General features: G+C 46.0%; 1 protein-coding gene across 2 annotated transcripts in view; it reads right to left on the reverse strand.

The window, feature by feature from the left end:
- The window catches only part of Dglucy (D-glutamate cyclase), a 78,167-nt gene that overhangs the window by 45,404 nt on the left and 12,210 nt on the right, over positions 1-20,553 (reverse strand). The window contains exons 1-2 of one of the 2 annotated variants that reach the window (XM_041633257.1): positions 12,759-12,848; positions 592-717 (exon numbers count right to left, since the gene is read on the reverse strand). In XM_041633257.1, coding sequence (XP_041489191.1) covers positions 592-691 — 100 coding nt within the window. In that variant the 5' untranslated portion in view covers positions 692-717; positions 12,759-12,848. Of the gene's footprint in view, positions 1-591; positions 718-12,758; positions 12,849-20,553 lie in introns of those variants that run through there. The other variant, XM_041633256.1, reaches the window with a different exon arrangement.

A 20,553-nucleotide genomic window follows, 5' to 3' on the forward strand; every position in this document is an offset into this window, starting at 1 on the left:
TTTTTTTTTAGTTTTATTTTTTTGATTTAGGGTCTCAGTATGTAGCCAAGGCTAGCCTCAAATTCTCAGCAATCTTCCCACTTAGTGTCCAAGATGCTGGAATTATATGCATGAGCTACCATGCTAGCATAAGAACATTGTTTTTATGGTCTGAGTCTGTGGGCAGTTCTCCATATGGAGTTTGGTAAGCAAGCTGAACCGGATAGCGCTAGACCCTCCCATGAGGTTTCTACACCTCAAAACTAGTCCAAACTGTCAGAACATTCTGGGAAGTTAGTGAGTATACCTAACCTAATAGCATGTTTACTCTTTTTTTCTGACTGACAGGATGTGCGTGCTTATGCATGTGCACACACACACACAATTTACATACATATGCACACACACATGAGTGCACACACATATACACACATACTCAGGCACTGTAGTACACCTGTAATCTCAGCACTCAGGAAGTGGTGTCAGGAGGATCAAAATTTCAAGGTTATCCTCAACTGTGTAATGGGTCTGAATCCAGCCTGGGCTAGTGACATGATATCCTGTTTTAATAAAACCAAACCAACACTCGGCCAAATGTCTAGTCCCGCTTACCTTCAGTCATGATGGCTGTGTTTCTGATGTGTGCTGCCTTTGGTAGACGCCTTATGGCAGAGGGAAGACGGGACCTCAGGAGAAGTGAGAAGGGCACCATGCTCTCTCCAAAGAGCTGCAGGGAACCTGCACAATGGAGGAAGGAAGAGGTTAGAGGTAGTTTCCCGATAGGTGCAGAGTTGGTGCAGGATGCTCTGCCCTGGGCTGTCTATGGACAGGCACTGCTGAGGATAAGTTCTTCCCTGTCAGGTCTCAGTGTCCAGTGAGCTTTCTAATGCCTATGACTTCTGCATGCTCATCTCTCGACCCTATCTCACCCCCAGGGCCTCATCTTCCACAGCAGCAGCCCACAACCTGGTCTCTGCAGAGCAGCCAATAGGCTGGGACAGGCCTCCTCGCTCTCAGAACATTCTTTGAACTACTCTTGTGGGGCGGAACCCATGGCAGCCTAATGTTCTACTTGACTTTGAATACCATTTTCTCCCTAGTACCTGGCAGACAGAGATACTTTTTAGACTCCTTCCACAGGCGACAGGACAACCCAAGTATGCAGTACATCCCCAAATTCTCTCCCTGGACAGAATAAATGCGGGAGTGGCATTTACAGTCTCAAATGAAACCCCAGATTCACTAGCTGTCGCTGTGACTTTTGATGTTCAGACCGGGGGTCTTAGAAGGTAGGGACTTGGTGTTTTGTTGTTTATACCTCCTTCTACAGTGATTTATTTGGGCTTTGGTAAAAGAATATATGTTGTAAAATTTAAATACAGAATATGTTTTAAAATTACAATGAAAAGTTTAAAACTTGGGACTTGAAGCTGGGCAGTGGTGGCACATGCCTTTAATCCCAGCACTCGGGAGGCAGAGGCAGGTGGATCTCTGTGAGTTCGAGACCAGCCTGGTCTACAAGAGCTAGTTCTAGGACAGGAACCAAAACCACAGAGAAACCCTGTCTCGAAAAACCAACCAAACAAACAAACAAACAAAACAAACAGAAAACAACTTGGGACTTGAGCAATTACTCAGTTGGTAAAGTGCTTTGTTGTGTAATAAGAGGACCTGAGTTTGGCTCTCCAGCACCCACGCAAAGATCCGTGCACACCAGAGTGGGCTTGAAAGTGTGTGTAGCACTCAGGAGGTAGAGAGAGGAGGAACCCTGGGGCTCAAGTCAGTCTAACCAATCAGTGAGCTCCAGGTCCAGTGATTGAGGAAGATGCCCAGCCTCTAACCTCGATGAACCCTTGTGCATACACAGCCCCCAAGCATGTGTGAATACATATGGACACAGACACTGCATACGAAGTTTAAAGATTATTTTTAAAAATAGAAACGGCCTCAAAGCTGTAGGAAACTATGCCTAGAAGAAACCTTATAAGTTGATTTCTTACGTGGTCCTGAGTGTTCAGCTGGGTTAGCTAGCAGCACCCACCTCTGGCCCACGTTCTTTTTATTCAGATAGGCCAAGTACCTGGCATAAAAACACAAAAGCAAGCGTTTACTGTATGACTGGCTGGTTGCAGAAGGGAAGAACGCGTGGTTTGAGGGCAGTGTTAGAGTGAGGAGTTTAGACAAGACTGATTTTCTACAACTATTTCTATCGAAAGAGATACACTCAGTGGGATTCAAAACCACCAATTTGTGTTTTCAGCTCTAGCCAATCTCCTAGGTAGAAAACCATGTAAGTAAGCTTCAGGTCTAATTTAGGAAAGATTTGCGCTTGTATAGAATCCCAAACAAACAAAAGAAGAAGATCGTGCTAGGAAGAAGAGAGGTGCACTTAAAACCGACCGGAGTGCTTGGATTTAATAGCTGCAAACAAAGAGAGCACAGAGGAGAGAACAGCCAGTCCCGGCTGGGGTTGGGAGCCCACAGGGTCAGGTGAGGTTGGATTCTGGGCCCCAGTGGAAGGCAAAGCTGAGGCTCTGGCAGGTTGAACCAGCACTTGTCTCCTGGGCCAGCAGGTCAGACATGGGCTCATGCCGCCAGTCAGCAGCTGAAGTCCTAGATGTCTGAGCTTCCCAGAGGCCCTGCAGGGGACTTAGCACCTCCATCTGGTTCTGAGTAAAGGCCAAAGGCAGAAGTATTCTGCAATGGCGTGGGAGACGGTAGCCAGTCTCTGGTCTCAGGTCCACGAGAAGCTGGAGGATGAAAGACTGTGAACCAAACCCCACTGAAGTGAGACCCCCATGAGACCTGGCAGTGGAAGCTGATAGGCCTTCGCCCGGCTCCTGAGGGATGCTGCCTTCCTTCTCCTTATTCATCGATTATGTAAATAGAAAGATAAGAAGATCCTCAACTGACCTCCCAACACAGAAATAAATATGGGTAGGTAGAAACCTGTCCCGTGAAAAGCAAGCCGTGTGTGTGCCGTGTGTGCATGCTCAGTTGGAAGGACAAAAACAGTGTCCTATCTGGCATCTAACTTCCTATCTTCTGGGTTATTCCCTAAATAGAGTTTAAAAAGTCTACTCACAACAAATGATAGCAGCTGCCACCATTTCTGGGCACCCATGGTGTGCCAGGCCCCATCTATTGGTTAATTGTAATAACCTTCCAAGAAAGGCACTAAAGGTTAAACTCAGTGTAGACAAGGAAGCAGAGGCTAAGGGAGGTCCAAGAAGTTACATAAAGTCCCATAATTAATGGATACAGACATAATATAATCCAAACCAGATTAAGTTAATGAGTTAATGGCATCTACCTACCCAATTTATGTATTGGGTATAATCTGTATAATCATCTATCCATCCATCATCCATCCATCCATCCATCCATCCATCCATCATCCATCCATTCATAGTACTAAGAATCTGTGCATCTTAGCAACAACACAAACCATTCCCTTATTAACCATAATGTGATTGCAGGGCCAGAGTCTATATGTTTCTTCGAGAACTGAATACAAAACTCCTTTGGCTTTCCACCATGACCCTTGGTGAACTCACAGCTGGGTGCCACTGCTGAGGAAGGTATCTCCTTCCTCGGTATCTTCCTCTAGAAGTGAGAGGAGACAAGATTAAAACAGTGAGTCTGGGCTGAGTTCCAAGAAGCCACTTTCCTATCAAGAGCTCTCCTTTTCCCTTTAGAGAAGAACAAACCATCAAATCATAAGTACTATTATTCCCTGGCATCAATGATGCCAATAATGGGCCCCAATGACAAATGTCCTCTCATCAGGGTCTGACACACCCAAAGTCCAGAGTAAAAATATCCGGTCCACCCCTATGGTGCATGGCTGAAATTCCACCTTCACAGAGCTAGTCCTTTGCTTAATTTAAGCAATTCAATTCTAGGGATGCATCCTAAAATATTTTCAGATAGCGAGTAAAATCCCAGAGTATATGGCAGTGGTGTTTGTCCTATAGATAATTTAGAGACCACTAAGTTAATAGAACACACCCAGGGCTGATTATGTTGGAGATAATGTGTACATTTGTCCTTGTCTTTTTTTCCGTTGTTATAGCAAAATACCTAAAACTTTGAATAAATAAATTAAAGAAATAGAGTTTAGAAGTTTAGTAGTCAGGCATGTTGGCACGCATCGTTGGTCTCAGCATTTAGGAGCCTGAGACAGGAGGGTTGCCAAGGCTAGATTGGGCTACACAATAAGTTTGAGGCAAGTCAGATATTCTCTTTCTTTCTCTCTCTCTCTCAAAAAAAAAGCAAAGTAAATACAATCTGAGTTTGTTTGACTGGAATCCTAGGACCTTGCATTGGCATCTACTGAGGACTTTTCTGATGCCCTCGGACAGGACAGAGGGTATCAGTCACATACGTGGTGGGGCAGAGATGTGGTGAGACAGAGAAAGTGTGCTAGCTCAAGTCTCTCTTTTCTTGTGAAGCCACTAGTGCCTAATTACTTCAGAAAGGTCCTATCTTCAAATACCATTAACACATAATCTGGGAGAGTAAATGCTCAGTTTGTCAACTCTGGGTAATGTAGTTTTATTTTGTTGCTGTGATAAAATTCTCTGACAAGAGGCAATTTAGGGAGAGAAAAGGGCTTATAATTTCAGGTTATAGTCCATTATTGCTGGTAAACCACAGAGGCGGGAGCTTGAGACGTCTGGTCAACCATATCCACAGTCAAGAGCCAAGAGATATGAATACACTTATGTTGCCTACTTGCTGTTAAGATAGCTTTCTTCATTCATACAGTTTGTGTTCTAGCTTAGGGAATGGTTCCATCCACAGTGAACTCGGTCAATTAAAGATCAAGGTAACCCCCACAGACATGCCCACACACCAGTCTGATCTAAATAACTCTCCAACTGGGACTCTTTCCAGTTGATTGTAGACAAATTGGCATTTAAAACTAACTAGCAGCTCCTCCAAAGCCAGTACGTGCAGTAGGATCAAAAACCCATTGCCATTGTTCTTGAGTTCTCAGTAGTCCTCATTGTCCGCTATGTTCAGCAAATCCGGTTTTATCCCATGCTTTTTCAGACCCAGGCCAGCTGGCCTTGGTGTGTTCCCGATAGAACATTCCCATTGTCTCAGCGTGTGGGTGTACCCCTCGCGGTCCTGAGTTCCTTGCTCATGCTCCCTCTCCTTCTGCTCCTGATTTGGACCTTGAGATTTCTGTCCTGTGCTCCAATGTGGGGAGTTTGGACGCTCACCTTACTAGACCTGGATGGAGGTGGGCGGTCCTTGGACTTCCCACAGGTCAGGGAACCCTGATTGCTCTTCGAGCTGATGAGGGAGGGGGACTTGATCGGGGGAGGGGGAGGGAAATGGGAGGCGGTGGCGGGGAGGAGGCAGAAATCCTTAATAAATAAATAAATTAAAAAAAAAGAAAAAAAACTAACTAGCAGCTAGTCATGGCAACGCATGCCTTTAATCCCAACACTGGGAGGCAGAAGCAGATGGATTTATGAGTTCGATGCCAGCCTGATCTACAGAGTAAGTTACAAGAAAGCCATGGCTACACAGAGGAACCCTGTCTCAAAAAAAAAAAAACATTAAAAAAATCCAATAACTTTAAAGAACAAACAAACACACAACTAAATAGCATAGGACACATATTCAAACCAGATCCAGACAAGGAAATCTAGATTACTTAACTAGTTTTTTAAATGAGCTAGCTCTTTAAAATTTTTTACGTTTATTTGTTATTTATTTGTGCATGCATGTACATACACATGGATTGGACTCATTGTTAGATATGACAGCAAACATCCTTAGCTTCTGAGCTGTCTGGAGAGTTCTAAAACGAGGCATCTCTTTGTGCCTCATCTGAGACAACTTTTCCAACATATGAAGGAAACAAGGCTGGTGATTCTCTATGTTCAAGCACACCACCTCTATTCAAATCCATACAGACCAGCTCTGGGAGGGTGGACACGGAGGTGACAGGGAAAGGAGCTTAAAGCAGGAGTCCTACATGTGGAGAGGGTAACGTGTTTCCATGCATCCTTATGTCTGTCCTGGCCTCCATCCACTCTTAAGCCCCCCTCCTCAGCCAACTCCAGGGAGCCAGAGACTCTCAAGAGAGCCTTTTCTTCTCATCTAAAAGTCTCACATTCCTCTCTCTCTCTCTCTCTCTCTCTCTCTCTCTCTCTCTCTCTCTCTCTCGGCAGGGTTTCTCTGTGTAACAGTCCTGGCAGTCCTGGAATTCTGAAATTCACATCTACCCATCTATCCATACATCTACCCATTCATTCATCAATACATCTATCATCCACCTGCTTATTCACCCATCTGTTCAAACACTCGCCCATCTATTCATCCATTCACCCACCCACTCATTCATCCATCCATCATCCATCGTCCATCCATCCATCCATCCATCCATCCATCCATCATCCACCCATCCATCGTCACCCATCCATTCATGTATCCATGTATCTATCATCCATCTATCCATCCATCCATAATCTGTCCATCCATCATCCATCATCATCCATCCATTCATCGTCATCATCCATCCATGTATCCATCTATCCATCAACTATCCATCCATCATCATCCATCCATCCATCTATCCATCATCATCCATCTATCCATCTATCCATCCATCATCCGTCTATCATCCATCCATCGTCATCCATCCATCCATCCATCCATCCATCATCCTTCTATCATCCATCCATTGTCATCCATCCATCCATCCATCCATCCATCCATCATCCAAGTGAGAGCAAGTTGGATTCTCAACCTAGCTGCACACTTATGGGGGAATCACTGACCTCTCCATGTCTGTTTTACCTTCAGGTCACAGACTACCAATAGTATGATCCTCATAGCTGAGCTCAGACCTAATGAGTTAGCGCATGTGTACTTCTTGGGTCACTTCCTGGCCTGGTTCCCATTTAGCCTTGTAGAAGCATTGTCTCCATTTCTTACTCTGTGTGCTGGAGACACTGTGGTAATACGACAGCCACAACCTACGCCCTTAGGGATTCACCATCCCAGGAGACAGACATTAAACACATAATTACCATCATGCCTGTCTCCTGTGGAGAGGAAAAAAGTAAACAGTTAGCTGCAATATAATGTGCTTAGCATTCCTAGGCTACATGGATGGGAGCTGGAAAAGAAGCGGAGTCCAAACTGAGGAGAGGGGCTTGCTTGAGTAAAAATGAAAGACCTTTTCAGTCTGGACAGAAGGGACAGTAGTAGGGAAACTCAGGGAGGGACCCAATTTTCTGTGCATTCGTATGTGACACAGGGAGGGGGTGGTAAGAGCAGGGGCACCAGCAACAGTACCCAGCACACAGGTAGCACTTACAAGGGGGATGGGTACCGAAAGCATCATTCACTAGGACCCCTGAGAGGAGGCAGCCAGAGAGGCAGGTGATACACCATGGGGCTGAGCAACTCACGGCAGCACGTGTTACACAGAGAAACCGTGGTTCAAGAACTACATAGTACAGCAAGGCTTCACTGGGACATAGCATGCTCTTCTCCCATACCACCTCATTCTGCTCTGTCAGCAACAAACACAGAGGACTGGGACCTCGAGGGTCCCACACAAAAACTGGAACATACAGTCCGTTTCCTGGATGCTCAAGCTAACCTAGAAGACTTGTTTACAAGAACTCAGAGTTTGCAGTGTTATAAAACGCCATTTCTGGTTTCCATAGCTGTCCTCTGGACCAGTTCCCCAGAGTCCCTCCACGTGATAGTGAGAGAACAGAATGAGTAGGTGTTCAGACCTTGTCTCTACTCATTAATTTCTGTGGTGGGAGTTGCTCAGTGTTTGCCAAGAGAGTTGCTGGTGGTAGCCTAAATACAACTGCAAATTTGCAAAATAAATGTTGCTGTAAGGAAGAAGGCATCCTAACTGTACAAACATTTCATTACATTTGTCATGGCAATAATAGAGACAAAAGAGGGGGTAAATGCTGGCAGTCAGAATTAGCATTTGTTTATTGTCAAAGCTAGGTCAGCTTCAAGTACTCCCAATATGAAAAGAATTGTTAACAAATGAATATTTCCCATCAAGAGGAACAGTGGTTCCTTCACCTTCCCTTTGATAAAGGATTCAGTCCTAAAGCCTTTGGGTGGAGCAAAGAGAGGTAGGAGCCACAAGTCAGAGCAGGGCACAGAAAGTCATAGTGGCCCAAAGCAGGGTGTCAGAGCCCCTAGGCTGCCGTGTCTCAGCTCCATGGGAGTGAGAATGTGCTCCTATGGTGGTGATGAGTGCTGCCCAGACCTGGCCTGCAAGGGGGAGAGTCCAAACAGCCTGAAAGGGCAGCTCTGTGTCGAAGGGGAGATTTTGGTTATATCTAAAAATTCAACAGGTTAGAATCCTAAGGACTTTGTTTCTCTCCGGGGAGGTACAACATGGCAAGGAAAACACTAACAAATTCTGGAACTTCTGAATTGCATCAGGAGATACTCATTCCTAGGCATAGTGGGCATCGCTGCCTAGAATTGAATGTTTACTTTATGACCGGAACTCATTTCTATAGCCCTGGCTAGCTTAGAACTCAATATGTAGATCAGGCTGGCCTCAAACTCACAGAGATCTGCCTGCCTCTGCCTCTCAAATGCTGGAATTAGTTTAGTGCTTGGCAGAACTAGATTTTTCAAGAATGTAGGTCTGTGTGTGTGGAGTGCGTATCTCTTAACTCTGCCTGGGAGCAGGCAGTACCTCGCAGGAGGAATGAGTCCGTCTGATGATGCACGGATTGTTGGACTGAGGACACCTTTTACTGTTAAAATGAATTGAGATTCCTTGGGGGAAATCCATGCTGAGAAAGGATGGCCTCTTCTAGAGAATTCAGGTTGAATGTCCAGCACCCACATGGTGGTCACAACAGTCTATAACTCCAATTCCCAGAGGATTTGACATCCTTTTCTGGTTTCTCTAGGCACCAGGTCCACACGTGGCACAAAACCAAGTAGAGGTTTTTTTTTTTTAAATTTATTTATTTATTATGTATACAATATTCTGTCTGTGTGTATGCCTACAGGCCAGAAGAGGGCCCCAGACCCCATTACAGATGGCTGTGAGCCACCATGTGGTTGCTGGGAATTGAACTCAGGACCTTTGGAAGAGGAGGCAATGCTCTTAACCTCTGAGCCATCTCTCCAGCCCCCAAGTAGAGGTTTTTAATGACACAGCTCTATACACATAAACACGGCAAAATGAGAAAGTTTATTCAATGTATGTTTTATTTATAATGGTTGGTGTTGTCAGCTTGATAGAATCTAGAATTATCCATGAGACAAGCCTCTGGGCACACCTGTCAGGGCTATCTAGGTTAAGGATAGCCCCTAAGAATGTCTGTCTCTTGATTGTGTAACTGATGTAGAAAGACTCATTTTAATTGTGGGCAGGACCATTCTCTGGTCAGTGGGTCTTGGACTGTATAACACAGAGAAAGCAGTTGAACCCTTGGGTTCACTGTGCTCTGTTGCTGTCTGCAGATGTGATGTGACCGGATGCTTCAAGCTCCTTGAGTCGCCACTGTCATGGACTGATATAAACCCTTCCTCCCTTCCGTGACTTTTGTCAAGCTATTTATCCCACAATGGGAAAAGAAACCCAGGAAATCATACTAAAATCATTGAAATGAAAGTTTAAGAAATGCAATCTGTCGTTGTGATTGCTGGGGGCAAGGAAATTGTAGCATGATCCTGAAATATTTCTTTCCAGAAAGCAAAAGTGTGTTCAAAGAATAATGAGACCTTCAGAAGGAACACAGGGTGAACTCTCACTGGTCACATTGAGGGAAGGGGGAGCCTTAAAACAGTGAATAGTGGGCCTGGAGAGATGGCTCTGCACTCCAGAGCCCTGGCTGCTCTTTCTGAGGACCTGGGTTCGATTTCCAGCTCACACTTAGAGCTGTCTGTCACTCCACTTCCCAGGTGACCTGTCCCACTCTTTTTGACTTCCACAGGCACCAGGTCCACTTGTGGTGCACAGACATAAAACACCCACACACATATAATAAATAAACGTTTAAAATAATGATGGGAGTGTGGGCTAGAGATATGGCTCAGCAGGCAAGGACACTTTCCTCCAAGCCTGACAATCCGATCTTGAACCCCAGGACTGACGCAGTAGAATAAGAGCACCAACTCTGACCTCTGCACATACACCGTGCACACAAATCAATCTATCAATCGAGCAATCAATCAATCAATCAATCAAATGTAATAAAAATAGAAATAATGATAGGATCAGTTTATAACTCACTAACAGAGGAAACTGTAGATCATAAAGATATTAAATAATTCATTGAAGATTGGGGAATGCTGTGAAATAACCCAGGGATTCTGAGGTTGCCGTTCTTAGACTTTTCGTCATTTTGTGACTCTTTCAAAATCTTAACAAAATGAGAAAAAATAAACCATGGTAAAATTAAATTGTGGGTAAACAAAACGTGGAGTATGTAAACAGTGGGGTAGCTCTCATCCACCATGGCACACACTCTAGCAGACTACGCCTGAAGGCATTATCTTAACTGAAGCAAGCCAGACACGGAAAGACAGACGTTGTGAGAGTCCACTCACACGAGGGACCCTGATCAGTCGAGTTCACAGACACAGCAGAGAGTGGGAGCTGCCAGGGGCTGGCAGTGGAGACGGCGGGCAGTTAGTGTTTGGAGTGTCAGGTTGAGAAGACGGAAATTGTTTCGGGAAAAGATGGTGGTGATAACTTAATGACACTGCTCTATGCACATAAAAATGTCAAACAACAGTACAATTTCATGCAAGAAATATTTTACTAAGGAAGTTAAAACTTAAAATTTAAAAATGCATTTTTAAAAATGGTAATTGTGACAGCTAATATTGGACATTCATGTAAAAGTTCCGTAGAGAATTTCTTCAGACTCCTATGGGCCTTGATCAGCCGTGGGGTTCCTCTCCCAAACCTTTCTTGTGTGGAGGTTTCGTGTAGCCAGACCTTCACTGTATGACTCTGAAAACCTGGTCGTAACTGTCTGCCAACATGACCGTGAATGCCCGTGCTGAGAGTCCCAGGACATCAGGGAGCAGGTCCTTCACAGTGGATGGGCCGTGAGCCGCCTAGCCAAGTAGAGTAACCTGACCAAGGGGCAAAGCTCCAAGGCAGGACTGCTCTGGGCAAGAAAAGCATCCTTCTGCTTCAGAGCTGGCTTGGCCTGTGAAACTAGAGCACGCGTGTTTACTTATTTAATATGGAGTTTCTGTAATGGCTCCATCAGAACACATTCCTGTAACCACGAAATAAGACCCAGGAATCTGCATGGTGTCTGAGTGCAGATGCTGCCAGTGGTCAGTGCCAAGTCACATGGTCCCTTAGGTGAGTCCTAAGTTAAGCCAGACGGTTGGTTACTTTAATGATGTCTAGTTAGCTTTGCACTGCCTACTTTAATGGCATGACCTACAAGCCAAGGCTACCATACACATCACTCCTAGACTGGAGGGGTTGGAAGCTTCAAACACCCCCATTGCTAGGACAGGGCTTCAGTGACAAGCAGCGAGATGCCATGCGTGCCAGGACAGATGTTCCCTTAGCATCTCCCAGTACTATAATTTTCACAGTTTCTAACTATTTATGCAACTGCTCATGAAATTGACTATGTTACTAATTAAAAAAAAACCACCTCTTTTGTTAGGGGCATGTACATGCTTCTTTAACTGAAAGTAAAATGAATTTCACCTGGTTAGCACTTAGTCTTAGAACCATACCTTAGTCCAGGACGGCTTTAGCACTGCCCCTGAAGAAGTGTGCCACCCAAGAGCACTGACATATGAAAGAAAATGTTCAGAATATACAGATAGTAGTGTCTTCTAACAGAAATAGATATTATAGAACAGCAACAATAACACGCTTTAATCCTCTTATGCTCGATCCAGTCAATCTAAGGCAGTTAGGTTCGATTGATGTATTTACCCATGGGTTACATTTGGAAGAGTATGCAGAATCCAGACAGAGGAGAGCAGCGCTCTGACCAGGTTCGTCTGTGCACACATCCACAGCCTTGCAGATTCGGTTACATAAGAGCAAAGCCATGGCTCCGGCTATTGTTCCAAAGGCTCTCCAAGTCCACTAAAGCTGTGTCCAAAAATAGTCGAGTCTAGGCCTCCCTGTGCTCCAGTGAGGCTTCACAGACTTAAGCTCCAGTCTCAAGTAGGATCACTCCCGCCCCGCCTGGCTTCCTGGCTTGGATCTTCTGACATTACATTTTATGAGTATCCCTGAGCACCAAATGTTCAGTACTCAGTCCCCACCCTAAATTTGTTATTATCCAGCGTGAACCCAGTGCCAGTTCTATATCCAGGCAGGACCTAGACGCGCGGTCACAACTGTGGGAAGAGGAGGTCTCGTAAGATTTGTTTTAAGGTGACTATCGAGCAAGATGGCCGTGCTAAAGAAAAGTCAGGTTCCTTAAATGGGTTCCCTGGGAAGACTCAAGGATGCTCTCTCTGGGAGGGATGGAGCACTCTCGGGCCCTGGGACGACTCCAGAAAGTCAGTAAGAAGCCTCCAGGGCCTAATCCCAGGGTGCAGCTGGCAGCTGCAGGGGCAAGTCCCCGGCTTTCCCTGGTGCATCTCCATGGGAACAGCTCAGCAGCCCCGTGCTGGGAGGTGCACTCCATCTATTTCTATGGCTCCCATCACCATGGCACCTACTTGCTCTGAAAAAACACAGCTAAAAACGGAACATAAAAAGGGGGGGGGGCAATCCACTTCCCCACAGCCACCTTCTCCTGCCGCAGCTGTCATACCTGTGATTGCTCTCACGGGCCTTTCCAGTTCAAGGTTCGGGCTTTGCTGGCTGTGTTCTTAAGCGCGGAGAGGCTCACACCCTCTGCATCAGCCCATGGCTGATGTGGCAGAGGTCCAGAAGACTCCCACTCCCTAGAGGAACTCAAGCGAAGCGGCTTGTTCAGGGAGGAAGTGGGAAGTGAGGAAGAGGAGCCGTGATGCCAGTATGCACAGGTGTGCAAGGAAGGACCTTAAGTGCTTATTCCAATAAGAGGACCACAAGCTTTCCTGGGAACAGGACTTCTCTTCAGGGAAAGAGACTCAAGGCCAAATCACTCACTGGATGATTCTCCTCAAGTTGGCTTTGAAACAAAGTACTTAGCTCACAGTCTGGAGTCAGACAGAAAGAGAGTTCAAACCCCGACTCATCCATTGGCTAGTCATTCAAGATGGATGGGCAACTTTTCAGAGAGATGAAAGAGTATACCACACAGGGACAAGCTGCCTGCTGCGACCTCAGCTTCCATGGTCCTTGGCTTTCTCATCTATAAAATGGGGAGAATAATAACACCTGTCTCAAAGGGGCTTTGCGGCAGTTCCGGGAGGAAAGAGCTCTCGTGTATGGCCGATGACGATACCTGTTAGGGACGAGGGTATGAGAAATAAAGCATTGCTGTTACAGGATGCTCAGTGGCTGCCTGTCTACCTCTCCCAGGTTTGACTTCCATCCTTAGTCCCCTGGAGCAGGTACAAATGAGGCCCCAGTTTAGACCCTACCCTTGTCAGCGCCTCTGTGCACGGGACACGTCATGCATCACAGGACACACTCAAGCTTCAGAGTAGGTGACAACGCCTGGTTGCCTGATACACAGTACAAGGTAATCCTCAGGGGCTGGTCCAGATCCCACCCTGGCTCCCTGCATGTGGATTGTATAGTCAGCAGTCATGAGGGATCTCAACCCATTCCCATTTATGGACTAAGCGATTCTGTCAGTTATTTCCCAGTCCTTCCTCATCTCCCAGTCTATGAAGTGGGGTCACAGTTGTGTCTCAGGGACATGCGGTCTATACCAAGAGGAAGTAGAAAGTACAATTAGAAAAGGCCTCTTGCTCCGAGTCAGTATCCAGTTGACTCTCTGTGACTGTGAGCGCCCTTCTCTTTATCTCTGCACCGAAAAGTTTAAGGCAGGGTAAACATTGCAAGAAGTGAGTAAGGCCTAGCTAGGCCTTTATGACGTGAGGAGAGAGGCCTGTTTCCTGAGTGTGCCGGTGAACTCTCCAGTGAAACTCCCAGCTCACACCAGGCACTGCCAATGCCTATCCTCTCTCCCAGGCTACGCACTTCACAACTTACTCTCGAGAACAAAGAACAGTCTGCAGCAGCCACACAGCCTGCAGCTGCTCTCATATGCAGCTTCCTTCTTCCTGTCCTTTTGATTTTATAAAGGCAACTCCCGGGGCTGGGGAGACAACTCAGCAGTCAGTACTGCAGTTTCCAGCACCCACATGGTGGATCACAATCATCTATCATTGTAGATCCAAAGGATCTGATGCCCTCTTCTGATATCTGTGGGTTCCTGTATATATACATGTGGGGCACATAAACTCATGTGGGCAATACACATGCATAAACTAATAAATAAATCTTAAAAACAGCTTCCCATATTGTGATCACTCTGGTCAATTCTGTAAGAAGCCTGGATTTCCATGTAGGTGTTGTAATTAGAGCGGCGGGGCTGCGTCCCCGGCACCCGGCCGCCCGCATGGCTAGCTTATGCCCTGAAATAATTACACGGAAACTGTATTCTTTTAAACACTGCCTGGCCCATTAGTTCCAGCCTCTTATTGGCCAGCTCTTACATATTGATCTAACCCATTTCTAAGAGAGTCGCCATGATTCTCCCACTCCAGACAGCCGCAGGTTAAGATCTTCCCTGGTAAGCCAGCTCACGGGCTACACAGATTATTAGAAATGGGTTAGATCAATATGTAAGAGCTAGCCAATAAGAGGCTGGAACTATTGGGCCAGGCAGTTTTCAAAAGAATACAGTTTCCGTGTAATTATTTCAGGGTATAAGCTAGCCAGGCGGCCGTGAGCCGGGGCGGCAGGAACGCAGCCAGCCGCTCTTCTCAACACGTAGGGGATCCACATGCTTCTAAGGAACCAGACTCTAGTTAAGACTCTAAGGAAAGAACATGTGATTTAGGCTATCAACTTGCACGCAGGAGTTGGTGAATGTAATCTAGACTGGTCCAATTAGAACAGAGGTTCTCAACCTATGGATTGCGAACCCTTCCTCCAACAAATCCCTATCTCCAAAAATATTTACATTACGATTTATAACAGTAGCAAAATTACAGTTATGATGTAGCAACAAAGATAATTTTGTGGTTGGGGTCACCACAATATGAGGAACTATATTAAAGGGTAACAGCATTAAGAAGGCCGAGAACCACTGAATTAGAATGAACGACTCTCAGGACGCCCCATGTTAAAAAAAAATGAGTTTGGGCTGTGGGTTCAAGGCATGGATCCGGTCCAGCCAATTTACCATGCTACACTTTACATGCTAAGTAAAAAATAGCCTCGAGAGGAAAACCTTGAAAAGAGCTGCAGCTAGAGCCGTGACATTATTGTGAATACCCAGATAGCCCTACCACTGAATCGACTAGTTCTGTGTCTGAGTGTGCGTGTTCAATGTTTAATGCAATTCAAGCTTTTCTGTAATGTCATGATGCAAATGGGACACCGCTTCCTTCCTACAGGTCCAGGCTCCTCACGACATTAGAACCCAACTCCAACATCAATTCTACTACTTTACTCAATCTCATTTCCTTCCTCATTCCATAACCTCAGTGTGTCATTAGGAAGTGCCTTCCAAGTACTTGATCCTAACAATAAAATTCACCGAGGAGCTGGGAGATGACTGGTGGGTAAAATATTGGCAACACAAGCACGAGGACCTGAGTTCAGATCCCCAGCACCTAAGTAAAAAGCCAGGCATGGTGGCACACGATTGTGGTACTGGAGCTGGGACGCAGGTCTCAGTGGTGTGCTGGTTAGCCAGTCTATCCAAATGAACAGGCACCAGATACAGCGAGAGACCTTGTCTCAGGAAACAAGGTGGAGGGAAGTAGAGGAAGACACTTGACAATGCCTTCGGGCTCCATGCGCTTGTGCGTGTGTGCACGACCTCCTGACCACATGGACACACGAGTACACACACACACACACATACACACCCCTCAGTGAGGATGGAGACTAGCAGTGCCTCCAGTTGTCTTCTGAGGACTCTGAAGCCCCAAACGAACTGAAACATTTCCTTTACAACTACGCATTTAAAGTTTGTTAAGGTCAGATTTAAAAAGTAGCCCTTGTGACTTGTAGGCTTCTTTTGCTAAATGTGTGTTGTATGTGTATTTGCATATATGTGGGGGGTGCACACCAGAGGTCACTTCTGATGTCTTCCTCGATTGCTTTCTGTACCATCACCACCACACCCTCCTCCTTCACTCTGCATATCTGTGTCTCCATCTCATCATTTATCAAATAAATGTATAATCCCAACACCTCCCTGGGCTGTCAGGAGATTAAATTATCAAAGCCAGACAGCCCAGAAGCAATGCCAGGCATGCTCTTATCCCGTCAGATGTCTTGTGTTGAGCACAGGCCAGTGCCTGGCCCTCACATGCATGTGTCTTCCCTGACGCATGGGAGATGGCCAGCCTTTCCCAGGAGCCAACCTAAACTACGGAAGCTCAAGAGAATGTGGGCCACCGGGTGGGGAGAAGTTTTCATCTCATTCCTTGCCAAGCACGGGTTCGCTCCTGAAAATTCATGGCGGTCCTGCAAGTGTTTGCCGCTGGAGCCACTTTGTTTCCCATCCAAGTTCACTGTGTTTAGATGGCAGCTAAGCCTTTTTCCTTTGGTCTCTGCCTGGCCAGTCGCGGACACTTCAAGATCTGACAGCTGGAGCATCAGGTTTGACTTACTAAAAAAACAGAAAGGGATTTGCCAGGAGCCCAGTGTGTATTTTCAGTAGAGGTAGGAAATGGTTCCTTGGAACATTCGCTAGCGTCTTGAGGGCAATAGAAACCCAGCATCCAGGAGGAAGATGCGGGAGGGTTAGGAATTCAGGGTCATCCGTGAACACAGCGAGCTCCATTTGAGGCCAGAGTGAAACACATAAAACCCTGTTCCAAAGACATCCAAAACCGTGGCCTGGCAAGATGGCTCAGCTGGTAAAGATGCTTGCTCTGCAAGCCGAGACTTGAGTTTTTTCAAGAAACCCAAGCAAAGGGAGCAGAGAAGTGATCTTGCTAAAGTTGTTATCTTACTCACCTGCACACATATGAACACACACACACACACACACACACACACACACACACACACGCAAACAAAATCAAAGTATCAACATGTGTTTGCTCCAGGGTCTTTGTTAGCAAGGGGAAAAGCTACACCTCTTTAGGCAAGCTGAATGACCTGTACTCGTCTGGGGTTTAGGTGGAGATACCTAGCCCTAAGGGAAAGAAAGAAAGAAATGAGGTATGTTTCCATTTCATAGTCCCTTTAGCCTTAAATACAAAGAACAAAGCTTAGATCTTTTTAAAAGTATATTTGTGTGTGTATGTTTTGCGGCAAGGTTTACTCCGCTGTAGCCCAGGCTAACCTCAAACTCATGCTCCTTCTGCCACCAGCCTTTGGAGTGCTGGCATATTGGCTGTGCACCGTCATGCCTGGCTTCCAGCCCAGAGGGTTTCTGTGGTTGAGTACTCCCATCTCTCTGCGAGAAGCGTTTCAGCTTCTCTTTACGAGAAGCACTGTTTTCAAAGTGTGTGTCTGCCGGAATCGGAATCCTGGAGCAGCTGCTAAACGTGTACATTTCTGGATGCATGCCATTTTTGCAGCGTGAATCACGGAGAAATGCATAGCATTTAACAGCATGTTTAGGGGCTGCAGAGACGGCTCAGTGGGCAAAGGGGTGGCTGCAAAAGCGTGATGGCCTGAGTTTGAATCCCCAGTTTTTTACTTGTAAACCTGGACACAGTAGAGTGTTGATGGAGGAAGGTCATTGGCTAATAAAGGAACTGCCTTGGCCCATTTTATTGGTTAGAGGATAGGTGGGAGGAGTAAACAGAACAGAACGCTGGGAGGAAGAGGAAGTGAGCTCAGTCTTGACAGCTCTCTCTCTGGAGCAGATGCCAGAGCAGAGACACCATGCTCCTGGCTCCTGGGCAGACGCACGCTATGAAGCTCCGACCCAGGATGGACATAGGCTAGAATCTTCCCGGTAAGCGCACATAGGGGCGCAACACAGATGATTAGAAATGGGCTAAATTAATATGTGAGAATTAGCCTAGAAGAGAATGGGCCAAGCAGTGTTTAAATGAATAGAGTTTGTGTGTTGTTATTTCGGGCATAAGCTAGCCATGTGGGCGGCTGGGGTGCAGGGGACGCAGCCCCGCCGCCCCTTATTACTACAGAGTGTGTTTATAATTCCCATGTTCCTATGGTGCCAGTGGTTCTCAGCCTTCCTAGTGCTGTGACACTTTAATACAGTTCCTCATGCTGTGGTGATTCTCAACCATAATATTATTTTTGTTGCTACTTCATAACTGTAATTTTGTTACTGTTATCAATTGTAATGAAAACATCTATGTTTTCTGATGGTCTTATAACTCCTATAAAAGGGTCGTTTGATCCCAATGGGGTCGAGACCCACAGGTTGAGAACCTCTGCTGTAGCTGGAGATGGAGGATGAAGATGGGAGAATCCCTGAAAGCCAGATAGCCTGATATATGCCATGGCGAACTACAAAAGAGAGACCCTGACTCAATCAAGGTAGAAATGGGGACCAACACCTGAGGTTGTCCTTAAGTACTCACACAAGAATGCACACACACACTCACATACAAGAATGCACACACACACACTCACACACAAGAATGCACACACACACTCACACACAAGAATGCACGCCACACACACTCTCACACAAGAATGCACACCACACACACTCTCACACAAGAATGCACACCACACACACTCTCACACAAGAATGGACACCATACACACACACTCACACACAAGATGGGTACATACACACACACTCACACACAAGATGGATATACACACACTCACACACAGGAATGCACACACTCACACACAAGATGGATATACACACACTCACACACAAGATGGATATACACACACTCACACACAAGATGGATATACACACACTCACACACAAGATGGATATACACACACACTCACACACAAGATGGATATACACACTCACACACAAGATGGATATACACACACACTCACACCCAAGAATGGATATACACACACTCACACACAAGAATGGATATACACACACTCACACACAAGAATGGATATACACAGACTCACACACAAGAATGGATATACACAGACTCACACACACACTCACACACAAGATGGATATACATACACACTCACACACAAGATGGATATACACACACTCACACACAAGATGGATATACACACACACTCACACACAAGAATGGATATACACACACTCACACACAAGAATGGATATACACACACTCACACACAAGAATGGATATACACAGACTCACACACACACTCACACACTCACACACAAGAACGGATGCTTGGGAACCTCCTTCAGCTAATGTCCTTTGAGAAACTGGACCAGGTTGGGCATGGCCTTGGATACCAAAAAGGTGCACACTAGCACGCCCTCTCTCCCTCTCCCCTCTCATATGGCTGCTGGATTCGGTTCCTGTTCCCCATGTAGAGAACTGTGATCTATGAGTTCCCCCTAAATAAAGAACCCCTTTATTGTACTCAATTCTGAGCTGGTGTGGGATTACTTTATTCATAATCTCCAACAAATGGACACACACACAAGAATGGATGCACACACACACTCTCACACAAGAATGGACACCACACACACACTCACACACAAGAATGCATATAAACAGACTCACACACACTCACACACAAGAATGGGCACCACACACACAAAATCACACACAATAGATATACAGACACATACTCACACACAAGAATGGACACCACACACACACACACACACACACACACACAAGCATGGACACCACACACACACACACTCACACACAAGAATGGACACCACACACACACTCTTACACAAGAATGGACACCATACACACACACACACACACACGAATGGATACCACACACACACACTCACACACAAGAATGGATATACAGACACACACACACATACGTCCTCTTTCTTGGTTTAGAAACCCGCACACATTTAGATAAGATGAATGTGGACTAAACTACAAGCTGCAGATCTGCTCTTACCCTTATGGACCTTGGGCAGATATTAACCTCTTTGGACCTCAACGTTATCACCTGGGTAAAGGGCACCCAAGTGGCTGTGAGGAGCAGGCTGCGCTCTTTCCCACTTGCTATAGAACAGTGCCATTCTGGCTGGCTGTCTTTGCCTTTAGTCACCCCATTGTGTGTAAAGCCGCAATCTCCTCTGAGCTCCCCGCCCCCCCCACCGCATGTAGGCACTAAGGCAGAAGGACTCCTCACCTGTCCAGCACAGCCATGGGGTGCAAGATGATAAATAATCTATTTGTACTAATAAAAATGTATGACCTTTGAACTTACTGAATTCGATTAGGAGAGCACAGGCTTATGAAAACCATAACAGTGGGGAGGGCTCGGGAGATAATGTGGCTGTAATGTGCCTCCTGGCAAGCACAAGACCTGAGGTCGATCCCCAAGACCCCCACACAAAGCTG

This window comes from Microtus oregoni, unplaced genomic scaffold (assembly GCF_018167655.1).
Source record: "Microtus oregoni isolate MIOR12 unplaced genomic scaffold, Mior012 000043F_ref0000047, whole genome shotgun sequence".
NCBI classification, from domain to species: Eukaryota; Metazoa; Chordata; class Mammalia; order Rodentia; family Cricetidae; genus Microtus; species Microtus oregoni.